Raw genomic sequence first — 23,514 nt, forward strand, 5'->3', positions numbered from 1 at the left:
TTAAAACAAAACTTGAAATAATGCTTTTGAAAATGTTTCAAAATGCCATTGTTTTGAATAAAATTTACTGTTTGTAATTCTCATGTCTCCTAGCACAGTGCTCTACAATATGGTAACTGTTTTTGTAGAATGCAGGCAGCCATACTGCTGCAGTGCCTGCCTCCCTTCTGCACAAACACATTTGCTTTCACTGCCTCTCAAAAATGTACCAGTAGTAGAATTTAACAATCATGAGAGAGATACCTGGGGGCCTTATTAATTGTGAGAAGTGTGAACACCACTAATGTAGATGCTGATGCTACGCTTACTCACTCAACAGACCAGCTTTCCGGAGAGTGCATATCAGATCATCTCATTTAATCCTCAGAAAAAAATGCTGAGATGGGTAATATCCCCATTACAAATTGCCTTGGGACTAACTGCTAATATAACCTCTGGTGGGAAAAGCATGAATGCTAGGGGTCGACTGTAGTAATTGTTTATAGTAATAAAATACAGGAATAGTGATCAAATCTAAACAGCCGTTATTTTCCACTGTTAATATCTCACCCAAGGTTTCTACATTTCCCTGCTCATATAAAACACCTAATGGTAAAGAGTATTAAAGGCGGGGGGAAAGCCTGAGGGTAGCTGTTTCACAGACTGCATTCATTAGTAAATAAATGGACAAGCATGACAAGACTACCTTAGGGTCAGAGTAGCTGATGGAGATGGTCATTTTTCTTCTCTAGAAGTTTAATATAAATGTTAAATTTTACATTTTGGATTCATTTCAGTCTTCTTATTTCATACTTTCCTCTGGGGCTCACCCTAATTTCTGTCAGCCCCATGCCTGTTTTATTATGGCTACTTAAAAGAGAAATGTTCTTTGATAGGTAAAATGTAAGGTTTATGTGCTAAGGTTCAGTGCTAGTCTTAACACTATGCTGAAAACATATTACTAAATGTACTTACCCTGGACAGTGAATGTTCTTTCTCAGTTCCACTCTGCTCTCTCGACTAAGTGAAGAAAGAGTTAATGCATCATTATTAAGCAGGAAGTTCTGTTAGCCTTATGTATATGGTAGAATGAATAATTTAGTATTTTCGGAAAATGCAAACTGCAGTAGAATTCAAGCAACCATATCAGAATTTAGATCAATATTTTACATGATAGCATGAAGTAAAAGTCATCAGAAAGAAGATGCTTAAAGATACCAAGTGCAAGAATGTTGCTTAATAGTTTAAATTATAAGAAAGATTGGGAATTTTGGGTTGAAAATGTTTTGTCTTATGCAGTAGTAAGGCTTACCTGCATTCTGACAATTGTCCGGTGACTGTTTGCCAAAATGATTGGTAACAGGATGTGGCAGTTTCTTTGTTGTCAGAGACAAGATAATTTCTCAGGTTTTTCTTGTAAGTTTTTTTTTTAATTGTCCTTATGTTTTTTTCCCTTTTAAATATGATTTCAGGGAACTGAAGTATAAAAACTGAAGACTAGGTGTGTTTTCTTTAATAAAGGTTTTATAGAAGTAGCCATTTACAAACATTGGTAAGATAGATTTTTTAAAAAGCAGTTTAAATTTATAATTCTTAAAAATTTTCTGAATTGTTTATCTCCTTTGGAATGATTTCATTAGGTTGGTAGACGTTTTTATCTGTATGCTTGTTGGTCTTTCTGTATCTTATGTCATTACTATAGATAAATATTGTGCATGCAACTTTAATAGAGTGATCAGTTGGCAGTATTTAGCAAAGGTGACATTTATCAGTTTTACTTATTTTGTGTTTGCAAATATCTGCTGTATGTGATTATTTTTAAAGCAAGACTTTTATGTTAAATTTAATTTCTAAAAAGGATGAAAAATTCTCTTGATTATTTAAGTTTATTACCATTTTTAGATGTACACTCTTTAAATTTAAATTGGTTTGGTTCTGATTCTACTAAAACTTTTTTAGTTAGCATGGGTTGTATTGTTTAAAGAATACGTATTTTTAACCAGTAACTGTTTCTTGGTTAATATTGATAGAAAAAGAAAAAACCTTTCCCATGCTGAAAAGAATTTCTTTACAGAAGATTATTGATGTAAAGTTTTGGATGTCACTAAAGTGGTAGTAAAGTATGTATATAATTTATTTTTGTTTTTCTCATCCCAATTGTGAGTGTCACCTTGATTTTGGATAAGCCCTTCCCCTTTTCATAAATTACCACCTTCTCATTGAGTTTTTTCCTCCTAAAAAAAATTTACTTCATTGACACTTATGCTAAATTTTAATGTAAATAGCCTAAATAAATGGCTATTTGATGTGGCCACACATTTTTAATAAGATATTTTGTCAAATATGTATATATACCAAGGAAAAAAGAAACAGTAAAACGTGGCTTGGTAAAACAATGAATAGCTGACTTTTTTCCAAAGGGCAAAGGAAAGAAAGATTCTATTTCATATCAATTAATATAAAACTCTTTATTTCAGTAGGCTGTTTAAAATGGCTTTGGTCTTTTTCCAGCTAGTAGAAATGAGTTAATCTCGTGTTAAGATAATCTTAAGAATTTCCCCTAAAGTTTTTTCAGATGCAGCTCTCCTAACTGAGAGGGTAGAGCTCATGAAATTAACTCTAATGGCCGTAGACTCCTGACTTCTTCTACCTTATTTCTGTTAACTTTTAAAATACATAATCCTAAAATGTGGATTGCACTTTTTGATGATATAACTTAGGAAATAATTGAGCTATAAGTGCATCATTTGATCTATGGCTGCTTATAGGGTTTTTCCACAAATAAGACTACATATAAAATTTTTAAAGAACTTATGTTAAAGAGGATACGTTTTTATTAAATTACAGAGCTTCCAGGATGAGGATCTAGATAGGACGTATGTATAAATACGTTTTGAACATTTCAAAGCACCTTTTAGTTTATGTGACGTTCTTCAGACGCCCGTTGTCCTTTGAAGCTTCTAACACCAAGGTGTCTGTTGCAGCCCAGAGCAAGGTTACTGCTACCCAGGACAGCACTAATTTGCGATGTATTTTCTGTGGTAAGCAACATTATGTTTACATTACTTTTTCAAGCTGTGGTACATACTACTTGCACATTTTCATAATTTTTGTTTCCTTAGGCCATAGTCTGGTTTGTGATATTTGGGATATACAGCAAGCTACTGTTTTTATGTTGTGATATTTGTTGTGGTTCATGTAGGTGATTTGGTCAGCTTTTGAGTTGGATTGTCAGGATTTATTTAGAATTCGGATCTTAAAACTATTCTTGTCCACCTCTTCCAACACAAATGATAGGAGTTTTTGTTTGTTTGTTCATTTTTGTTTTTTATTATTTTGTTTGGGAGTAAACTTTTAATTTAGAATTTAAGGAAAAATTTATATCCATCTTAATATGATTTGAGGAATGTAAATATGCTTTATTTGAAGGGAGCTTTTGCTTAACTTGAATTAATTTTAGGTGTGCATGTTGCGAGGCAGGTGTAAGCTATTACTTGCTTTAATAAGTTGATTTCGGATTGAAAGCCTCCTTTACTCAGTAGGTTAAACATCTGTGGCTTAGGAGTGAATTTAGGCTCATGTTTTCTTTCACTTTCAATTTCATATACACACATGTGTACACATGTATGTATTGTTTGCATGGACAAACCAATGTCACTTGGCCACCCCAAATTAGAGATAATCAGATATGTACATATCCTTACCCTCACACAAGGAGATATATCTATCTATAAATAGATACACATCCTTGTCTGAAATCTTTTTATCCCCATTTGATCCTAAAACTTTCTATGTTAAAAGCCCAAGTTCCAGAAATTGACTTTTCATTATTTGAGCTTTTATTGACTTATATATACCTTTTTAAGGTATACCTTGAGTAGCCAGATTATTTTATGAGAGAGATAAAGTTATAACATGATATAAGGTACTGCTAAAATTTTACATAAGCAGTTCAGCTATGTATGTACTTTATCCATGCGACTCAGAATTTTTAATGTGATTCCTCAGTATTATTGCTATTGTTTCTTTATGAAGAGAATCATTTTTGAATTCATGTACTTACTGGTTTAGGCAAAGAAGTATGTGTTATAAATTTCAAAAAAAAAAAAAAGAAAAGAAAATTCTACTGTCTTTCTTAGTCACCTCCAAGTGCCCCTTACAGCAGTGGGCCTATTGTGTGGCTCTGTAAGTCCCTCCTCTCCCTCCCAGATTCCAAAATCAAACATTTCAGATTAACTGTTTAATCAGTAACTTTCTTTTCTGATTTTTCTGCCTCCTCCTGGGGTTTTTTCCAGGCTATCTTTTGAACTAGTCATAAGTGATTATTGATATTTATGTTATTAAGACTCTCTTTAATGCATTTTTAAAAAACCCACTTGATGTTTTGTAGCTTTCTACTTAATACGTTGAAATTCACATGTAGAATAATAGTTTACCCAGTTGCAGAGAAAAGATCGATTTGGCCTCACCGAAGGTGAATTTTCAAAATTGTAAAATAATATGTTAAAAAACAGGTTTTCCCCACTGTTACCTTTAATTTAACTGTGTACAAACAATATAATTAACACTTTGCTAAGTTTAAACTTGATTGTATTGTATATAATAATACCTATTTGTCTTTTAGTCTTGTGTTTTTAAATAGTCTGTGGTTAAGTGTGAAACTAGATTTGTGAAAATTAAAATGTGACAGTAAGTGAAATGTACTTTAGCCAAAACTCAGTATTGAAGGCAAGACTGAAATGCCATTCCTGTTTTAGAAACAGATTCTTCCAATATGATTTTTCGGCATTGGTAGGCTACTGTCAGTGACATTGCCACATTTTCTTTATTGGAAATAGTAATTCACAAACTTTGCTATATACCTCTTCTAGCCAGGACAGATTAAGATCAACCATTGCCATTGGCTGTTAGGGAGAGAACTAACTCTCAGAACAGCAACTATTCTTTATGATAACACATAGTAGAAGCAAAGAAGGTTCACTCGTTTCTTTTCTTTTCTTGTCTTTTCTTTTTTCTTTTTTTTTTTTTGAGGCAGAGTCTCAACTCGGTCACTTGGACTAGAGTGCAGTGGTGTCATCATAGCTCACAGCAACCTCAAACTCCTGCCTCCTGCCTCCTGATCCTTCTGCCTCAGCCTCCGGAGGTAGCTGGGACTACAGGAGCATGCCACCATGCCCAGCTAATTTTTTCTATTTTTGGTAGAGACGGCATCTTGCTCTTGCTCTGGGTGGTCTCCTGAGCTCCTGCACTCAGCAATTCTCCCGCCTCGGCCTCCTGGAGTACTAGGATTACAGGCGGGAGCGTTTCTTAACCTTGATTGTTAACTTGTCTCTCTTTTTTCCCTAAAAGAGCGCTATTAACCACCATATAATGCTCATAAAATATTATCATTTGCCCACTGAAATGGTTGTGAAGGTAGCTATTTTATATTTTATGAGAGCACAGATACTTTTAGGAATATGACCTATGTGAAGTAATAGTTACATTCCTGAGCGTGCAGTGGCAGCTGACAGCCTTGCCTAATCTTAGTTGCTGCTTCATGTTGCATGTGGGACCTTTGATATTATTTACCAATTTTGTAGCCCATGAGAACATTTGACAAGAAAGAAAAATGTAATTGTGTACCTCTGAAGTTCATGATTTACCTGGAACTTTTATTTAGTGTTTATATTATATATTAACTTTTAAATGCACATAAATTTCAATGTGCTAGTTATTGCAACTTGACAATGTTGATGAAGAAGAAACAAGCAAGACAACCGGATTAAATATAGATGTGAAAAATTGCCAAGGGGAGGGATGCCACCCTCCAATCCCCGTTTAAAGGATGTCTAGAAAGACAAATAGCCCATTACCACAAAGAACCATGTATTACTAGAAAAGAATTCTAAGAGTTGTTTGGTATCAAAATTCTCCCCATTTTAAAAAGATCTTCCTTGAAGTTTTTCTTTCCTTCTCAGCTACAGAAATAAACTTTAGTTATTTTTATACCTAATGATATCAGCCATAAAATATTATCCATATTTTAAAATAAAACCTCCTTTCTAAACAGATTTGCTTAGTAAACTTTTAAAAAGTTTTTAAGAAAATTCCAAAACAGGTTCTATAAATTGCTAAAAGATTTTTTTCTCAGTTTGTTTTGTGAGTTATATCAAACTTTTATTTTTTTTTCAAACTTTTCTTTTTTAAAAACCTGTTTAATGAAAAGCAATAGTGTTGAGTTGAAATTTTGACGTCTTCTTTTTGAATTTATATATTTCAGTTAAAACTTAGATTTTAACCAACGAGTGTAATCCATGAATATTATTGTTGAGATAATGATGCCTGTCCTAGATGTGAGTACTATGAATGCATTCTTCTTTGAGGTGGAGGCCAAACAAGTCTAAACTATTACATTCAACTGTTTCATTATTTAAGCCAGAGGTTTCCACTTAAATACTCAGATAAACATTACTTTAAAAAATAGCTAAACCATAATGGTCTTGTGAGTTGTCCATGCCAAATACCTCACACTTAATAGTTTGAGATAAATACAACTTTGGATGTATAAAGTACATCCCCCAAACATTTTATACTTTCTCAAATTTACCCTCCCACCTTGCATGTGCCCATCCTTCTGCCACAAGAGAGATCTTTTCCCTAGAAAGTATTGAACATTAGTGTTTGGCCTAATATGACAGTCTGTTTTTATTTTTACATCATTATGTTAAGTTCCCAAGGAAAGAATTCTAGTCTGTTTATTTGACAACTATCATATATTTTGATTTATGCAAACCTTTATGTGTGTATTTAATTTCAAAAGCTTTTTGGGTTTTTTGTTGTTGTTACTGATTATATGGGAGTAATATATTTTTATATTTCCTTTATTTGATTCTCAAAATAGCAGACTCTTAGGAAATCTAATGAAATATATCACTGCTATTGTCATCTAATTTGTCTTTATAGGACAAATTAAATGATTAATCTGAAAACATTTGTAAAGAGGTGAGGGAAAAATTTAGTAGGTAAGTTCAGATTGAATTACTTCTGTTTTTCTACATTGGGGATACACCAATACTGTATTACATCCTAATAAATGTTTACTTCTAGTTGTGAAATCTGTTCCACTAGTACAAAATAGATACTTTGTACTACTATTAGCTTATGGATTACAAGAATTTGCTTTAGTACACAGAAGCATTTATTTACTAACTTTTTAATACTAGTGGTCTATAAAAATCTATCAAAAATATCTGCTAGGAGCATTTGGTGGCATACTAGAATTCACAGATATGTATAGTATATCAATACTCATATATTCCTCTCCAAGAGTGGAAGATAAATACTATTTCTTTACTCTCTTGTTTACTTGATAAGATTTCAAGATTGTTCTATTTTAACCCTAGGCATCATATATTAGGTCCAGTATTTATCTCATTTTATGACACATTTAATTTTTATATCCAGTGACATTTAAGTTGTCTCATAATTTAGTGGCATTCTATTTAAAATGCTAAAAATGGATCTGCACTGTACATGATATGTGGGAATGGATGGTTATTAGTTTCTCATGACAGAACCATGTTGATGTGAATGCAGGTTTTTTTTCTTCTTACCCCCAAATGAAAAGTTGTTAAGATTACCTTTATTACATTAGAAATTCAGATAAGTAGGTTAATTGTTATATCAAAGTTTAGCAAATGTTTGTTTTCACCAGTATTGGAAATGCCAGGCCATTAAACAAAAATGGCAGCTTAAATTGAGCAAATTTGATAAATGCATTAGCATACTTCAGTCTAGTAATAAGGTTCTCATGCTCTCTCTCTCCTGTTTTTCATTTCCAGTGTTCTATTTAGGTGAGTTTTTGAATTCTGATTTTCCATTTAAGTTCTCCTTCTCCACTTCATGAATAATTACCCTAAAGAGAATGTCTCATTGTCTTAGAAAATGTCAAGCTTAGGTGCCTATTCAGATGCTCATTGAACACTTGTTTTACTCAAGCTCTTCATATATAGATGTTTCTTTTTCCTTTATTGTTGATGTTTTCCATTTGTTTCAAGTAAGCCTTCTGGAGATGATGACAATATTATGTTGCAGTCTTTCATTTGCTGTGTGTTATGTAAAGCTTATATTTTATTTTGCTAGACAAAAAGAAGATACATTTGTAAATATGTGATGGTTTTGTGTTATTCTCATGATTTTATCTCCTCTATCCAGCTAGATATGAAGATAATATTCACCTATAATGTTTTCCTCCCTCTGTAGGGCCAACATTGCCTAGACAAAATTCACAACTACCTGTCCAAGTTCAAAATGGCCCATCCCAAGAAGAATTGGAAATTCAAAGAAGGTAAATTTAGAAGTTATTGTTTGTCCTTTTCTTTATACTATAGAAGGCTAAGCTGGGAATATCCCAATATTGAAAGTAGATTGTTTTGTCAGTTGTTTGAAAGTCACAACTTTTATTCTTAGTTAAGTTTTGGAATCATCATTAATAAGTGACCAGATACTTTTATGCTGGACACATGATGTTATATATATATTCGTACCTGCTTTTTTGTAAAACTCATAGCATGCTTAAAATATTTAAATACAATTAACAACATATAAAATGTCTTTACAATTCAAGAGGTCTCATCTTTATGTTTATAATAATTTTAAAGTAATCAGTTTTCACATGACTAATTTAACTAGAAAGTTGAAATAGTGTTGGCTGGTTCTTTTTTTTTTTTTTTGAGACAGAGTCTCACTCCGTTGCCCGGGCTAGAGTGTGTTGGCTGGTTCTTTAAGGCATTGATCTTGAGAGATTGCCATAGGGTTTCTTAGCAGAATACAAAACCATTCTCTATTGGGTTTGGGGAGAAGAGTGCAAGAGCTGTTACAGCTGTTCTTCAGACAGCGTGTTTGTCAATCAGCTTGGTTATGTATGCACTGCCCGCTTTGGTTCTCTCTGCATGCTGACTGCAAGTTAGGTCTTTCCCAGGTTCTTCTTCCTATGTTTGCTTTGGCCATTTTCAGTGTGTATTCTGGACTATGGATACCTCTGCTGCTCAGATATTTATGATACAGGGTGTCTCAAAAGTCTCCATACAAAGGAAAAATTTTGTGCAATTTTGTAAGGAATATTTTGTAAATAAAGGTACATTTAGGCCAGGCTTGGTGGCTCACGCCTGTGATCCTAGCGCTGTGGCAGGCTGAGGCGGGAGGATCACTTGAGCTCAGGAGTTTGAGACCAGCCTGAACAAGAGCAAGACCCTGTCTCTGCTAAAAATAGAAAAAATTAGCCAGGCACGGTGGCACATGCCTGTAGTCCCAGCTACGTAAGGAGGCTGAGGCAGGAGGATCATTTGAGCCCAGCAGTTGGAGGTTGCTGTGAGCTAGGCTGATGCCATGGCACTCTAACCTGGGCAACAGAGTGAGACTCTGTCTCAAAAAAAAAAAAAGAATAAGAAAAGGTACATTTAGGTACGATTTCCCATTTTCCCTGTGTATGGCGACTTTTGGGACAGCCCTGTACATTCCAGGCACTGTTTTTTTCTAAGTGCTTAGGTTACGTCGGAACAAGGTGGTGGTGGGGGCAAAACCCCTTAACCTAATCAGATGGTAGTCGCGACATAGTAGAAGATGATAAATGCTATAGAAAAAAATAGAGCAGAGTAAAGGAGATTATGTTAATATGTTGTGTAGGGGAAAAATGCTGGTTGTAATTTTAAATAGGTTGGTAGGGTAGATCTCACTGAGGTGAAAGGAAGGAATTGGCTAAGCAGATATCTGGGTAAGTGCATTCCATGCAGAGGGAACAGTCAGTGCAAAGGCCTTAAGGCAAGATGTATAAGGGAAAACAAGAAGGTCGTGGAGGCTGGAGCAGAGAGAATAAGAATAGGGGAGGAGAGCAGTAGGAGATGAAGTCAAAGGTAATGGGAATCCAATCATGCAGGACCTTCAGGCTGTTGTAAAGAATTTAGCTTTCATTCTGAGGAATGAAAATTCCAGAAATTTGATAATAAATTTGCTCTACTAATGACCACCCTCTTCAGCATTCTACTTTGTCATGGGTTTATTTGTATACATTTTAATTACATTCTGGAATTTCAGGTGAATTTTGGAGTAGGGGAAGATTATTTGCTCAATCTGCCAACCTGAGTAAGAGTCCGGATACTCCTGTCTTGTCACCTTCCTGGTTAGCATTCCTTATGGCCACCTCTCCTCACGTCCAGTTTACTTCGGCCTGGCATTTAGAAAGTCACCCTGTGCCTCTCTCTCATCGCTCACGACTGTCTCTTTATGCACCGTGCCCACGCGCTGTGCTCATTTTCCCTCTGCTTGTGTTTGGCGTCTCCCTCTTCCGACGTGCCCTTCTCTTCCTCACTGCATCGTTACTTTCTGTAGACTCTTCTCCAGGCACGCCAATGTTTTTCTTTTCTGAATTCCAACAACTTAGTCACACAGTGTTTTATATTTTCTTTTAATTGTTTATTTTCCGTAAGAGTATTACCTCCACAGTGAACATTACAAGGCTATTTTGAGAGTAGAAACCTGAATAAAGTTTCTAATAAAAAGCCAAGAAGTTTCTGGTACTGAATTAATTTATGTGCAGTGTTGGGGGATAAGGCAGAAAAACGTAAGTTTGGATCTTTAGTGTAGTAATTTTCTTCACTTTTGCTTAATTTTTTTCCCATTCTAAACCCATGATCTGAAGGAGAAATTTTTGACATTTAACTGGTAAATGGCCTTTTGGAGACTTCCCAGGTGCTGCTGTAAAATGGAGGTAATAAAGACATCACCTCAAAGATTGTGGGGTTGATTAAATGAGATAATACACACTCTCTGTGCTGCCTAGGCTCTTTTGTCTGTGTTGTTTGGGAGACGGTGGGAGCCTTCGTGGAGGAGGTGCTCTTTGAGCTGTGCCCAAGGAGAAAATAAAGCAGGAGTTTGCAGTCATAGAAGGGAAGAGCATTTCAGGCAGAAAGAGTGGGCACATAAAGGCAAGGAGATGCAAACAAACGTGCAACGTGGGCACAGTCCCTCTTTCCCCAAGAGGACGGATGGTATGGTTAGATGAGTTGTGTCCACCTTGTAAAGCACTTTATATACACATGCTAAGAAATTTCTTCTTAGGACTCTTTTCCTGAATTGATCTTAGAATAAAAAGGTGTCTTGCTTTTGGTTGCTTTAGTAATTTCAAAGTATAAGAAAGGTATTTGTTATTTGCCTTTGACCTACTACATCCCATACAGTCTGTTTTTGCCCATGGTTAAACCATACTTGGAAAAAAAATTCTACAAAACCACAAAATATCTACTAAATATTTATATAGACACTTGTTCCTGGTATTCACTTTCTTGTAGCTGACAGCAGCGCATGGCTGGACCTAGTTGTGTAGGTGAGAAAACACAGTGGGAAAGGGTGTATAGCATAGTCTAGTGTGATTGGTTCGTAGTAAAAATTATATTTCCAGAATTTATTTCATGTGGATATTCATATAAAAATCATTTTTGTTTTCCTTGATTTCATTTTCAGAAGCATAATAAAATACCTTCAGGCCAACTTTTATTTCATAAGCTGAGTGAAATTGTCCTGTTAACTTTGGCTATTTAACTGGCTCTTCTCTACACTATTGCTGAAACATGTAATGAAAAACATTATTAATTTGCATTATAAAATCACAATCATGAGGAGGTGGGTGAGGTGGCAACTGAAGAGAGAGATTAAGTGAAAGTTGGCAGAGTTGCCCTTTCCCTTGCTCTGCTCCTAAATGCTGGCAGCCAGACCTGCAGAGCCCAGGAAAGAAATCTTAAGATTCCTGTTTGGGAACATTGCCTTGGCCAAGAGAAAAGACAGAGATATTGACACTGAAGGTCTCTGCCAGTGAAGCTCATTTACTTAAGGGCTTCTGATCAGCTTTAGTGCTACTTATAAATGTGAATGGACAGCCAAGGATCATCAGACCTTTGGGAGTAACTTCTGTAACATGGAGACCAAAACAAAGAATTGAAATTGGATGAAATAGATACAGTGCAGGGAGCAGAAGAAAACCTAAAAATATACCATAATATAGCTTCAGAGGACTGAAAGAATATATTTCATGAATGAAACAAAAATTGGTAGTTACCTTAAAAGAATCTTTCAGAGAGCAAGAAAGTATACTTGGAAAAAATTTTTATTAATAACTGCATTAAATTAAAAACCAGAACATTTGAGAAATAAGGTTGAGGAAATTACCCTGAAAATAATGATAAAACATAGAGGTGGTATATGGAAAAGAAAGTAAAGTAAGACCAGATTAGGAGGTCCAACATCCAAATAATAGGAGGGGGAGATTCAGAGAACAAAAATGTCAGTAAATTGAATCTGCCAATAAGTAACATAAAAAATTTTCCTAGAATTCAGTGACTTGATCGTCTAGATCAGAGGTCTGCAAACTTTTTCTGTAAAGGGCCAGATAATAAATATTTTAGGCTTTGTGAGCCATAAGGTCTCTGTGCCATTTGCATAGCTCTTCCTTTGTAGGTTGCTGTAGACAACATGTAAATGAATTGGTGTTGGCCAGATTTGGCCCTAGGGCTGTAGTTTGCCAATTTCTGGTCTAGACTGAAAAATCTCACCAAGTGCTCAGCCCAGTAAGTGGGGAAAAAAAAGAAGACCCATCACCAAGGCATATCACTGTGGAATTTTACAATACTACATTAGAATAAAGAGAAGATTTCAAAGCTTTTGGGGGTGAGGAGTTGGGGAGCTTCAAAATCCAGAGAGAAATTCTTTCCAATCTGAAAACTTCCTCTTCTGTACAACTTCCTAGGAAGCTGTTGGAAGATGTCTTCTGTTTCAAAGAATGATGAAACCATGAGAGGATCCAGGAAACAAGAGATCCAACTTAGGAAAGAAATAAGACAATTCCCAGTATGACTAAGGAGAAGGCAAAACCTTAGGTGAAAGCAACCCATTGACTGGAGCCAGGAGGGCCAAGGGCTCCTGACAGGGTGTTTCTGAGGGGAAGAAAGACAAAACAAGCAAACCATAAAACCTGATCACTTGCTATTTTTGACCACAGTCAAAGGGTTTACAGTTCCAGTGGAGAGTTTGGGGTGAAATAGGGGTAGGTATATAGAAAAAGAATCAAATTTTTAAAAGTACTAATTTTTAGCAGAGTAAGAAAAAAAGAGTAAGAAAAAAATTTTTCTGGAAAGTAAGTGTGATCAGTAGTGAATTATATGATAAGCGAATATTGAAGTATCCAAAGTGGTGTTATGATTTTATTGGGAGAATGAAGAAGAAAAGGTTTTAGGGGTATCAGGGATGTAGGAATTGAATCATTTGTATAGTAAGAAGCCAGTACATAACATCTAACTCTGAAAAATCAAAAAGTAATAGTTGGCCTGTAGTCCCAGCTACTTGGGAGGCTGAGGCGGGAGGATCTCTTGAGCCCAGGAGTTTGAGGTTGCTGTGAGCTAGGATGATGCCACGGCACTCCAGCCCGGGCAACACAGTGAGACTCTGTCTCAAAAAAAAAAAAAATAAAATAAAATCATAGTTGCAAACAAATTACCACATTCAGAAATGAGATAGAGTATTGAAAGTAGTTGCTTCTGGGGGCAAAATCACAAGTGTTAAGGGTTGGTAAGAGGATCACTGTTTTGTTATAAGCCTTCTAATACTGTTTGACTTTTTAAGTTATATATTTTTTAAGTTTAATTTTTATTTTTAATCAGTATAAAGTTGAGCTGATAAATGTTTGCTTTAGATGTTAAATGTTATTAGTCCAGTGCCTTCAATATGATGATAGTATAGTTTTCTATTCGTATGTGTATCATTTATTAAATCAGTTTTTGGTGCCTTAGTACTCATATTATTAATATTTGGCTTCCTTGGGTATGATGAAAAAAATCTATTCTAAGAAATGTGAGTCAGTCCTATGTTAGTCTCAATGTAGAACTTAATTTAGTTATTGTCTATAAATAGTTTACAAATCATCTTTACTACCTGAAAATTATAAAAGGGGAATAATAATTCCAGCATATAACTGAGGAGTTGGAGCAATGAAAGTGTATAGCCCTCCAGTTACCCTTCAGAGGCAGGATGGACCAAGAGTTGACCGCCTTCTGTTGTAAGTATTGGGTCTTGTCTCAGGAGCTTTGTAATATCTTGTTAGATTTTATCTGTTTTTCATTTGTTTACTAATAGAATAGTGAAATGCTGATGTTATACAATCAAAGCATTATGTATATAGTTTTGTTTTCTGACAAATATTAATAGCATCAGTGTTAGTAAATGTTATGAACTCAGAACATTTTTCCTAGTCTGCTCTCCTACTTCATTATGTCAAAATTGAAATCACTCTTTTTACCTAACACTATTCATTGTAGGTAAGACTGGATGAACTGTATTTTGAAATTTTGTTATTTGTATTGTACTTGCTTCAAAAAATAAATCTTTGAGTCAACAATAAACTAAATACATGGTTGAAATTATGTAAAAAAGCTATTAATTTCATTGTAGGGCAGTGCTTTGTGTATATATTTACATTTGGGGCTGTTTTAGAGAGAAGTAGATATTTTGGTAGTAGGAGGAACTATGTCTGATACTATTTTTTAAATGCTTTAGTGGCTGTAATATTGGTCATTTGTGCTATAATTGTTTCTGAAAAAAATTATATTGTTTTCTCAAACTTTCGAATTGTTGTAGAATGCATATCCTAACTTAAAAGAAAAATTAAAGTAGTCTGTCAGAATTTTTCCATAGTTTAGAATTAGGACAGTTGTACTTTGAAAAAAAACTTTCAGACTTCAGATTTTATTTAATGACTAAAGAAAACAGTTGTAGAGAGAACTCTAGGAAGAGGAGCCAGGTACATTTTTTTGTGTGTGAATTGGCAGTGGTAATTCAGAGAAAGCAAAATTTATAAATTTGGAAACTCCTTTTAAAAAGATACACAAATGTCTTGTTTTAGAGGTCAAAACATGAAAGTTGGGTTCATAAACCATCCAATTTAGGTGGGAATTATTCATACCACTAAAGATTTGTAAACCAGAAGTTTTCTGCTTGACACTATTTTGGGAAATATGTTTAGATGGACCTCTTTTCAGTGAGCAGGCTAAAAATTAGCTGGAGGTCTTTAACACATTCCTTTCTTACCTTCAAAACAAGAAAATATGGTCAGAGAATCTCCTGCAGCTATATGGATTGCCTGTTTGAGTCATGTATCAATGAACCTGGAAATACTCTCTGGCATTGTGCTTTTTTTCTCACTAGATACTCTATCTTTTATAGACTGAACACCTTAGAATATTATGACGTGGAACAATCTTCTTAAGTCAGTACACCCTAGTTGCAAATGCCATTATTCATTCATTCTTTCAAATCACCTTACCCATACCTGGCCTTCAGCCTATGACTGAAGCTTACTTTTTTTTGTGTTGAAAGCATTGTGTTGCTTAGAGAAAGAGCCATTACTCTGTGGTAAAATAACTAAGAACTTGAGTGAGAAACAAAATGCAGTCATAGAATACTGTGTGGCTTACTTGTCAACAGAATGTATGTACATCATCATATTAATAAGGTAAACCCTGAGTACTGATTTAACCAAAAATCACTATTTTCCCATGACCATACTAGGAGAAGCTTGCGTGTGGTGAGGGAGTTGCAGGTGGTATCTTTCTATTAGAAAGTAGAGACCTAAAGTTAAAACATAAGAAACAGCTAAAAGAGTTTAAGACATAAGAAACAGAGGTGGGAGAGTTGGGGCAGTGAACTGCTGGTTTTTGTTATAAGGTTTAAAAACTATGTACTTGTATTATTCATTTTTGTTTTTTTTTGAGACAGAGTTTCACTCTTGCCCGGGCTAGAGTGCAATGGTGTCAGCCTAGCTCACAGCAACCTCAAACTCCTGGGCTCAAGCGATCCTACTGCCTCAGCCTCCCGAGTAGCTGGGACTACAGGCACGCGCCACCGTGTCTGGCTTATTTTTTCTATTTTCCGTTGTTTTTGGCCAATTTCTTTCTATTTTTAGTAGAGATGGGATCTCGCTCTTGCTCAGGCTGGTCTCGAACTCCTGACCTCAAGCGATCCTCCCTCCTTGGCCTCCCAGAGTGCTAGGATTACAGGCATGGGCCACTGTGCCCGGCCTGTACTTGTATTATTTTGACAAAAATAGAAGTGACACAGAAATGAGAAAAGGACCTAAAAACTTGGATCTCTTCATCGCAGATTTCTTGGTACAGCTACTGTGATCTAAAGTTAAATACCTTTCTTTAGCTTCTGTATTCAAATGTATTCTAATTAGAATAATATGGGCATATCTTTTGCTTTTTGGGCCCCAACAGATTGCTAAGAGTATTATATTTTTTTAAATATTTTTTTCTTGCCCTCCCATCTCGATTGAAAGAGTATTACATTTTAAGTGGGCCTTATTTTTTGACACATGTTGAATGTTTATTATTTAAAACAAGTCCCTGCTGAGTTTATTCATTAGATGTAGTTTACTAAAAAAAAAAAAAAAAAACCTGACTTTTTTCTGTTTATTTTAATCAACATTCTTTTGAATACATCTAATTTCTTCCCCTCATTCCCCACATTGATATTGTTATCCCTCAAAAACTTTGGAGGCTAGTTATTTATCACATAGCATAATGAAGTCAGTGCTATATCCTGAAACTCTGATTTTTTTAATTGGTATTCAGTGTCTTAACTGCTCATCATAAGCACTACCATAGGTTGTTTTCTGTTTTTCTCTTGCAGTCATTGGTAAGTATGGTGATGTGTCCAAAGAGAGGCTGTGTGTTTTTGTGAGAGAAGTACGGTTGATTTACTTGTAAAGTAGGCTTTTTTTCTTTTGTTTTAAAGTCAGCTTAGGAAACACGAGGGGAGAGATTTTTGGAAAGAACTTATTGGTGTGTTGATACTACTACGAGGAACAAAGGCTAGCATACATGTTCTGTCATTTAGCTTTGCCTCTAATCAGAACTCAGTCAGCTCATTGGCCAGTCCAGGAAAGGTCCCATTTTGAAATGTCCAGATATTATTACAGCTCACATTTATTGAGTGTTCTTATGCTCCAGGTGCTTTTTAAACAGCTTTTAGGGTATTACCTCACTTAATCTGCCCACAATGCTATGAAATATATATGTGTTAGATGAAGATAACTTTTGCTAAGGGGGTGGTCAACTGGCACGACTTTTCCTAAAGACAGTTTGGAACTATGTATCAAAAATCAGACTGGGGCACTGTGGCTCACACCTGTAATCCCAGCACTCTGGGAGGCTGGTACAGGAGGATCACTTGAAGCCATGGGTTTGAGACCAGCCTAGGCAACGTAGCAAGACCCTGCCTGTACAAAAAAAATTTTTTTAAGAAATTCATACCTTTTCACCTAGCAAACCTGTGTTAGTATTGATCTTATAGAAACAAATAGAAAAGGGTTCAAAGATGAAGATTAATGTTTATTGCACTATTAGTAATAGTATTAGGATAGCTTATATCCCACTATAGGAGACTGCTTAAACTGTGGATAACCCTAAACAGTAAAATATTATGCACTCATGGAAAATAAAGATGCTGAAATAAGTAACTTGGGATAAAGTTATTATTAATTTCTCTCACAATATTTTAAGTGAGAGAAAGGAAAGCAGATTTCAGAATAGTAGGGAAGTATGATTCCATTTTATTTGGCTTTTAAAGTTTGTATTTTTACACAAGGAAAGGTCTGAAAGTATATATACACACTAAAATGTTAATTATAGTTGCCTCTGAATATGAGATTTCAGTGATTTAAAGTTTATTTCTTCTTATTCAACTGTCCTTTTTTCATTCAGCAAACATTTACTGCGCTGTGGCTAGCCCTTGTATGTTCTGAAGTGATAATGTGTCACTTGTACGGTTAAAATTTGATAGTATATTTTATGAAGGAAATTATAATTTTACAATTTTTTTATTACAGCATATTATGGGGGCACAAATGTTTAGGTTACGTATGTTGCCCTTGCCCCCTCTCCCCGCCTCGAGTCAGAGCTTCAAATGTGTCCGTCCCCCAGATGGTGCGCATCGCACTCATTATGTGTGCATATACCCATCCCCTCCTCCCCCCTCCCACCTGCCCGACGCCCAATAAATGTTATTCCTATATGTGCACTTAGGTGTTGGTCAGTGAAACCAGTTTGCCAGTTTTACAAATTTTTTTATTAAATGATTAAAGTAATGACTCTCATTAAAGTGATATGTTCAGTTATTTGGAAAATTAATTTATTTGCAACACTTTATTCATGAGAAGTACAGAATGAAATGAGGCCTTAGTGTAATGTGCTAAAGCATTTAGCCAATATGATGCTGGTCAGAGGAATTATTTTCATGTGTATGAAACATAAGTCATCTTGAAGGTAGCCTTTATTCACCTGGGAGGAAGATGTTGATTGTGTGCTCTACATTGCTTTTACTGGAATCAGAAATAAAGTTCCCATACATTTACTGTGAAAACAATAGCTTTTTAATGATGAGTGCATGCTTTTAATTTTTTTTTTTTAATTTTATTTCAGACAACTACAAGAACAGCAACGACAGAAGGAGCTGGAGCGGGAAAGACTGGAGAGAGAAAGAATGGAAAGGGAAAGGCTGGAGAGAGAGAGGTTAGAAAGGGAAAGGCTGGAGCGAGAGCGACTGGAGCAAGAGCAGCTGGAGAGAGAGAGACAGGAACGAGAACGTGAACGGCAGGAACGGCAGGAACGGCAGGAACGCCTGGAGCGGGAGAGGCATGAAAGACAAGAACGGGAGAGGCTGGAGAGATTGGAACGGGAGAGGCAAGACAGGGAGCGACAAGAACAGTTAGAAAGGGAACAGTTGGAATGGGAGAGAGAGCGCAGAATATCAAATGCTGGTAAGAAATTTACAGACTGTTCTGTGCTTTTTGTGTCTGAGCTTGGATGATATTTTGTGCAGTCACGTATTAAACTATTTCACATATGAGATGCTTGGGATTAAGCAATTCAGTTCGAAATTATGAAAAATATACAGCAATTGCTACTTTAACGTTTTCTTTTGATTTCTCTCTGTATTGCTTTTATTGCTTAGAGACTTAAAGAAAGCTCTTGGAAATTTTTATTCTGGCATTCTAATTCTTCTAACTCCCTATAAATTGGCCATAAAGTGTAAGTGTGTTTTTATGGGAGATTTTTTATATTGGATGAACTTGTAATGTATTTCCCCTATGAGCCCACTTAAATTGTCTCAAATTTCTTTAGTATTAGAGCACCACTCAGCAAGAAATTTGCTGAAAGTTTTTGAAGGAGGAATTAAAACAATAGGTAAAAAAATATTCTCTCTAAAACTGTATAAATCTATTTTCTAGTGTTGTTAAAAATTACTAAATCTGATGGAGTTTATTTAAAAACTTAAGAATTAAGATACGGCTGGAAGTTTGGGATATTTTAACATTCATTTAAATTAACATTCATTATAGGATATATATTTATTCCTTATGGCTTATATCAAAAGTTTCAGTGTGGGTTGATTAAATATTGGTTGGTTGGTTTATTGTTTAATTTATTTGTTTTTAACTACCTAATTATTTTCTGGAGTTACGGCCAAGAAAACAGAACTTTTTCATAAATAAGCATTGACCAAAATTCTTCACCCTTTGTGGTAAAAATGTCTTACCAATTTTACTAGTTTTGCTATTTGTTGTTTTTTAAAAAAAAAAACTAAATGTAGTCTTCTGTTTATGGTCCTACTCATGTAATTTTCATGTCCTTTTAGTGGACTAAATAATAAAAATTAAGACTATTACTAGCCTTTTCTTGTAAAGGATAAATTAATCGATTTAATTTATTAATCCACTTGTTAGATAAAAAGAAAACTTATTTCATCTGCTTCTAGATCTCAAAATGTATTTACAAGTTAAAATATTTTTGGGTGAAAGTGGTTATTTGCACATGTGCCTAATGCTGTGGTACTAACTGTAGTCTACATTTATACATTGTGTCTGAATGCTGGTTTTGTGGCTTCACTAGCTCCCTTTTTCTCTCTCCTTTTTTATCCTGTCTTTCGCTGCTGCTTTCCACCTTCTGTCCAGCTCCATCTTCAGACAGCTCCCTGTATAACGCTCCACTTCCTGAGTATTCCAGTTGCCAGCCTCCTTCAGCACCTCCTCCATCATATGCTAAAGTCATCTCAGCTCCAGTGTCAGATGCCACTCCTGATTATGCTGTAGTGACTGCTTTGCCACCTACTTCCACACCCCCTACACCACCACTGCGACACTCAGCGACACGTTTTGCAACATCTTTAGGTTCAGCCTTCCACCCTGTTCTTCCCCATTATGCTACAGTTCCTCGTCCTCTGAACAAAAACTCTCGACCTTCTTCTCCTGTGAACACACCCTCTTCTCAGCCTCCAGCTACGAAGCCCTGTGCCTGGTCTACTTCCAATTTTTCGCCCCTCCCTCCATCTCCTCCAATAATGATTAGCAGCCCCCCAGGCAAAGCTACTGGTCCAAGGCCTGTCCTCCCTGTTTGTGTTTCTTCTCCTGTGCCCCAAATGCCTCCATCACCGACAGCACCCAATGGGCTGCTTGACTCTGTAACATATCCAGTGTCTCCACCGCCTACCTCAGGGCCAGCAGCTCTTCCGCCGCCGCCTCCACTGCCTTCCCTCGCATCACTCTCACACTGTGGATCTCAAGCTTCTCCTCCTCCAAGCACCCCTGTTGCCTCAACTCCCTCATCCAAGCCTAGTGTTCTCCCTTCTCCCTCTGCAGCTGCCCCTGCCTCTGTTGAGACTCCTCTAAACTCTGTGCTGGGAGACTCTTCTGCTTCTGAGCCAGGCTTGCAGGCAGCCTCTCAGCCGGCCGAGACTCCAGCCCAACAGGGTAAGGCTTCTGTTATTGCCACTAACAGCTAATCACTTGAAAATATTATATAGAAGCAACTTTAATTGCCTAGAAGAATGGTAGGGTGGTTTTGATAGTTGAATGTCTATATGCAGTAGTGCCATGTATTTTTTAAATTTTTTTAAATTAAAGTAGAAAATAAAGTTGTTTTTTCCTGTTGGATTAATTGCATTTGGAGGATCAAAATGAAGAATTTCCATATTGAGCTAGGTTTTGGAATCTTCTGTGGTATCATTGTTAAATATGTTTAACGGCCCCCATAATACATTTCTTTCACTAGGAAAACTTTTCTTGACCCGTTTGATCTACCGTACAATAAATGTATGATCTAAATAGTATTCCTTTAGTTTCTGGGAGACTTAGAGGTATATTTAGTGCCCAACTGTGGTCATTAAATACATCATCCTAAGGCCAGGTATGGTGGCTCACACCTGTAATCCCAGCACTTTGGGAGGCCAAGGCATGAGGATCGCTGGAGCCCAAGAGTTTGAGACCAGCCTGGGCAACATCGAAAGATCTTGTCTCTTAAAAAAAAAAATTCAGCCAGATATGGTGGCATGTACCTATAGTCCTAGCTACTTGGGAGGCTGAGGCAGGAAGATCACTTGAGCCCAGCAGTTCAAGGATGGAGCAAACTGTGATTGCACCACTGCACTCCAGCCTGGGTGATACAGAGCAAGAACCTTCCTTTAAAAAAAAAAAAAAAGGCCCAGTGCTGTGGCTCACGCCTGTAATCCTAGCACTCTAGGAGGCCAAGGCAGGAGGATTGCTTAAGGTCAGGAGTTTGAGACTAGCCTGAGCAAGAGCTCAGATCCTGTCTCTACCAAAAATAGAAAAAAATTAGCTGAGTGTGGTGGCACGCGCCTGTAGTTCCAGCTGCTCGGGAGGGTAAGGCAAGAGGATTGCTTGAGCCTAGGAGTTTGAGTTTGCAGTGAGCTATGGTGATGGCACTACACTCTACCCAGGACGTCAGAGCAAGACTCTGCTTCCAAAAAAAACAAAACGATAACACCTTCCTAGAATTTCCTTTGAAACAGTTCTGATCTTGGGCCTTTATGTATTGGACTTCCCATGTTGGACTTTCAGGACAGGTGCCACCTTAACCCTGTGGAGCATCCTGATTTTGTAGGAGGGTAGAGAGGATGACAGGCTTTGTATATGTCCTAAAGGGTTTCAGGGTCCAAAATTGCAAGAAACAGTGGGCTGAAGGGATAATTGAAAAAGAACAGCATCCTCTGCAGTTATTCCCCCTCCCCCACCCACCTTGCTGTTATGATAACAGGGAAGGAAGGATGTAATCTCTCCTTTTCTAAGTTGAAAAGGACCTGGTTCTGTACGTAATAAGAAGATGCTTACCAACCCTTGTATTTAAAAATATGATTTAGGGAGGATTGCAGAAAGGAAGCTGAAAACAAATTTGTACTTACAGAAACAGTGATATAGTCTGGATTTAAACCTCCCCTTTAAAAAAAAAAATCTTAGTTCCTAAGATTTATAAGGTTTGTTGTCACTGTGTGTCTATTTTTTTTATTGTTGACTTGTCAAATTTGTTTAAAAGTTGAGTCAAAATTCTAGTATGTGCAATTTAGTATCACTAAGAGTTAATACTGGACAAGAGAGGCAAAGCCAGCCTCACAAGTTAAATGACCTACCTGCTGTATCCTCAGAACTCTCACGGCCTGCAGAAGATGGACAGTCTATTGCTCTGTATGCTTCTTTGAACAATTTATGTTTTCTGCTTGTGCAACTGCTCAAGCTGAAAAAGTTACCAGTTACCACTCAGTGCACATGTAGCATTTTATTTGTCCTAAAACACGCCTTTTAAGCCTTCATGAAGGAAATACCTACTATTTTAGTATTCTGTTATTAAATAAATTCGTGTTCACTCTCTTTGTGTTTTACTCCCTCTTTGTGATTTGAACATTTCCTACCTCCCATCTGGTAGGATAAAACAACTCTGTGAACTTCAAATTTTTTGTTATTTAATTATTTCTGAGAGTTATTTTGAGATTTTACTTTATATTAGTAAATTCCTTTACTTCAGTGATTCTCAACCCTGGCTACACATTGCATTCAAATGGGTAATGTTGTTAAAATACTGAAGCCTGGGACTCACCCCTCTTTCATGTTTTTAATTCAGCCACTTTGACTGTCTATGAACAAAATATATCTTCACTATTGTAGAATTTACTGTCTCAACACTTAACGTTTACATGGATTATTTTGGGTCTGTTATTTCAAATGGTACTAACTGTCATTGTATATACTAGTTTGTCTTTTTTCAGGGATGCTTACCTCTCTCCCAAATTTTATAAGAATTTATTTTATTTACCAAATTTCCATGAAAAAAATTAGATGATCTGTTGCATAGTTCTATCACTAAAGCTCTAACATCACGTAGTTATATGTACTTTGCCTTTATGTTTTAGTGTCTGTGTAAAACTGATTCAGACTTTAAAGGTTATGATAAATTGGACTCATCAATGTGTGGTAAATGCTTGAGTCAATTTAATTTAGCCTGGCCTTCTACATATCTTTCCACTTAAAATAGTATCACTTACCTCTATTGTTGGTGATCTTACTTAACATTTCTTTCTCTTAGGCATTGTCTTGGGACCACCTGCACCTCCACCCCCTCCACCCCTCCCACCGGGTCCCGCCCAGACTTCCGCAGCACTCCCCCC

General features: G+C 36.2%; 1 protein-coding gene across 1 annotated transcript in view; it reads left to right on the forward strand.

The window, feature by feature from the left end:
• The window catches only part of ENAH (enabled homolog (Drosophila)), a 72,906-nt gene that overhangs the window by 30,270 nt on the left and 19,122 nt on the right, over positions 1-23,514 (forward strand). The window contains exons 3-7 of the mRNA XM_012644035.1: positions 2,964-3,020; positions 8,224-8,308; positions 18,483-18,820; positions 20,699-20,809; positions 23,433-23,509. Of these exons, the coding sequence (XP_012499489.1) occupies positions 2,964-3,020; positions 8,224-8,308; positions 18,483-18,820; positions 20,699-20,809; positions 23,433-23,509 (668 nt within the window). The remainder of the gene's footprint in view (positions 1-2,963; positions 3,021-8,223; positions 8,309-18,482; positions 18,821-20,698; positions 20,810-23,432; positions 23,510-23,514) is intronic.

This window comes from Propithecus coquereli, unplaced genomic scaffold (genome assembly GCF_000956105.1).
Source record: "Propithecus coquereli isolate 6110/MARCELLA unplaced genomic scaffold, Pcoq_1.0 Scaffold205, whole genome shotgun sequence".
NCBI lineage: Eukaryota > Metazoa > Chordata > Mammalia > Primates > Indriidae > Propithecus > Propithecus coquereli.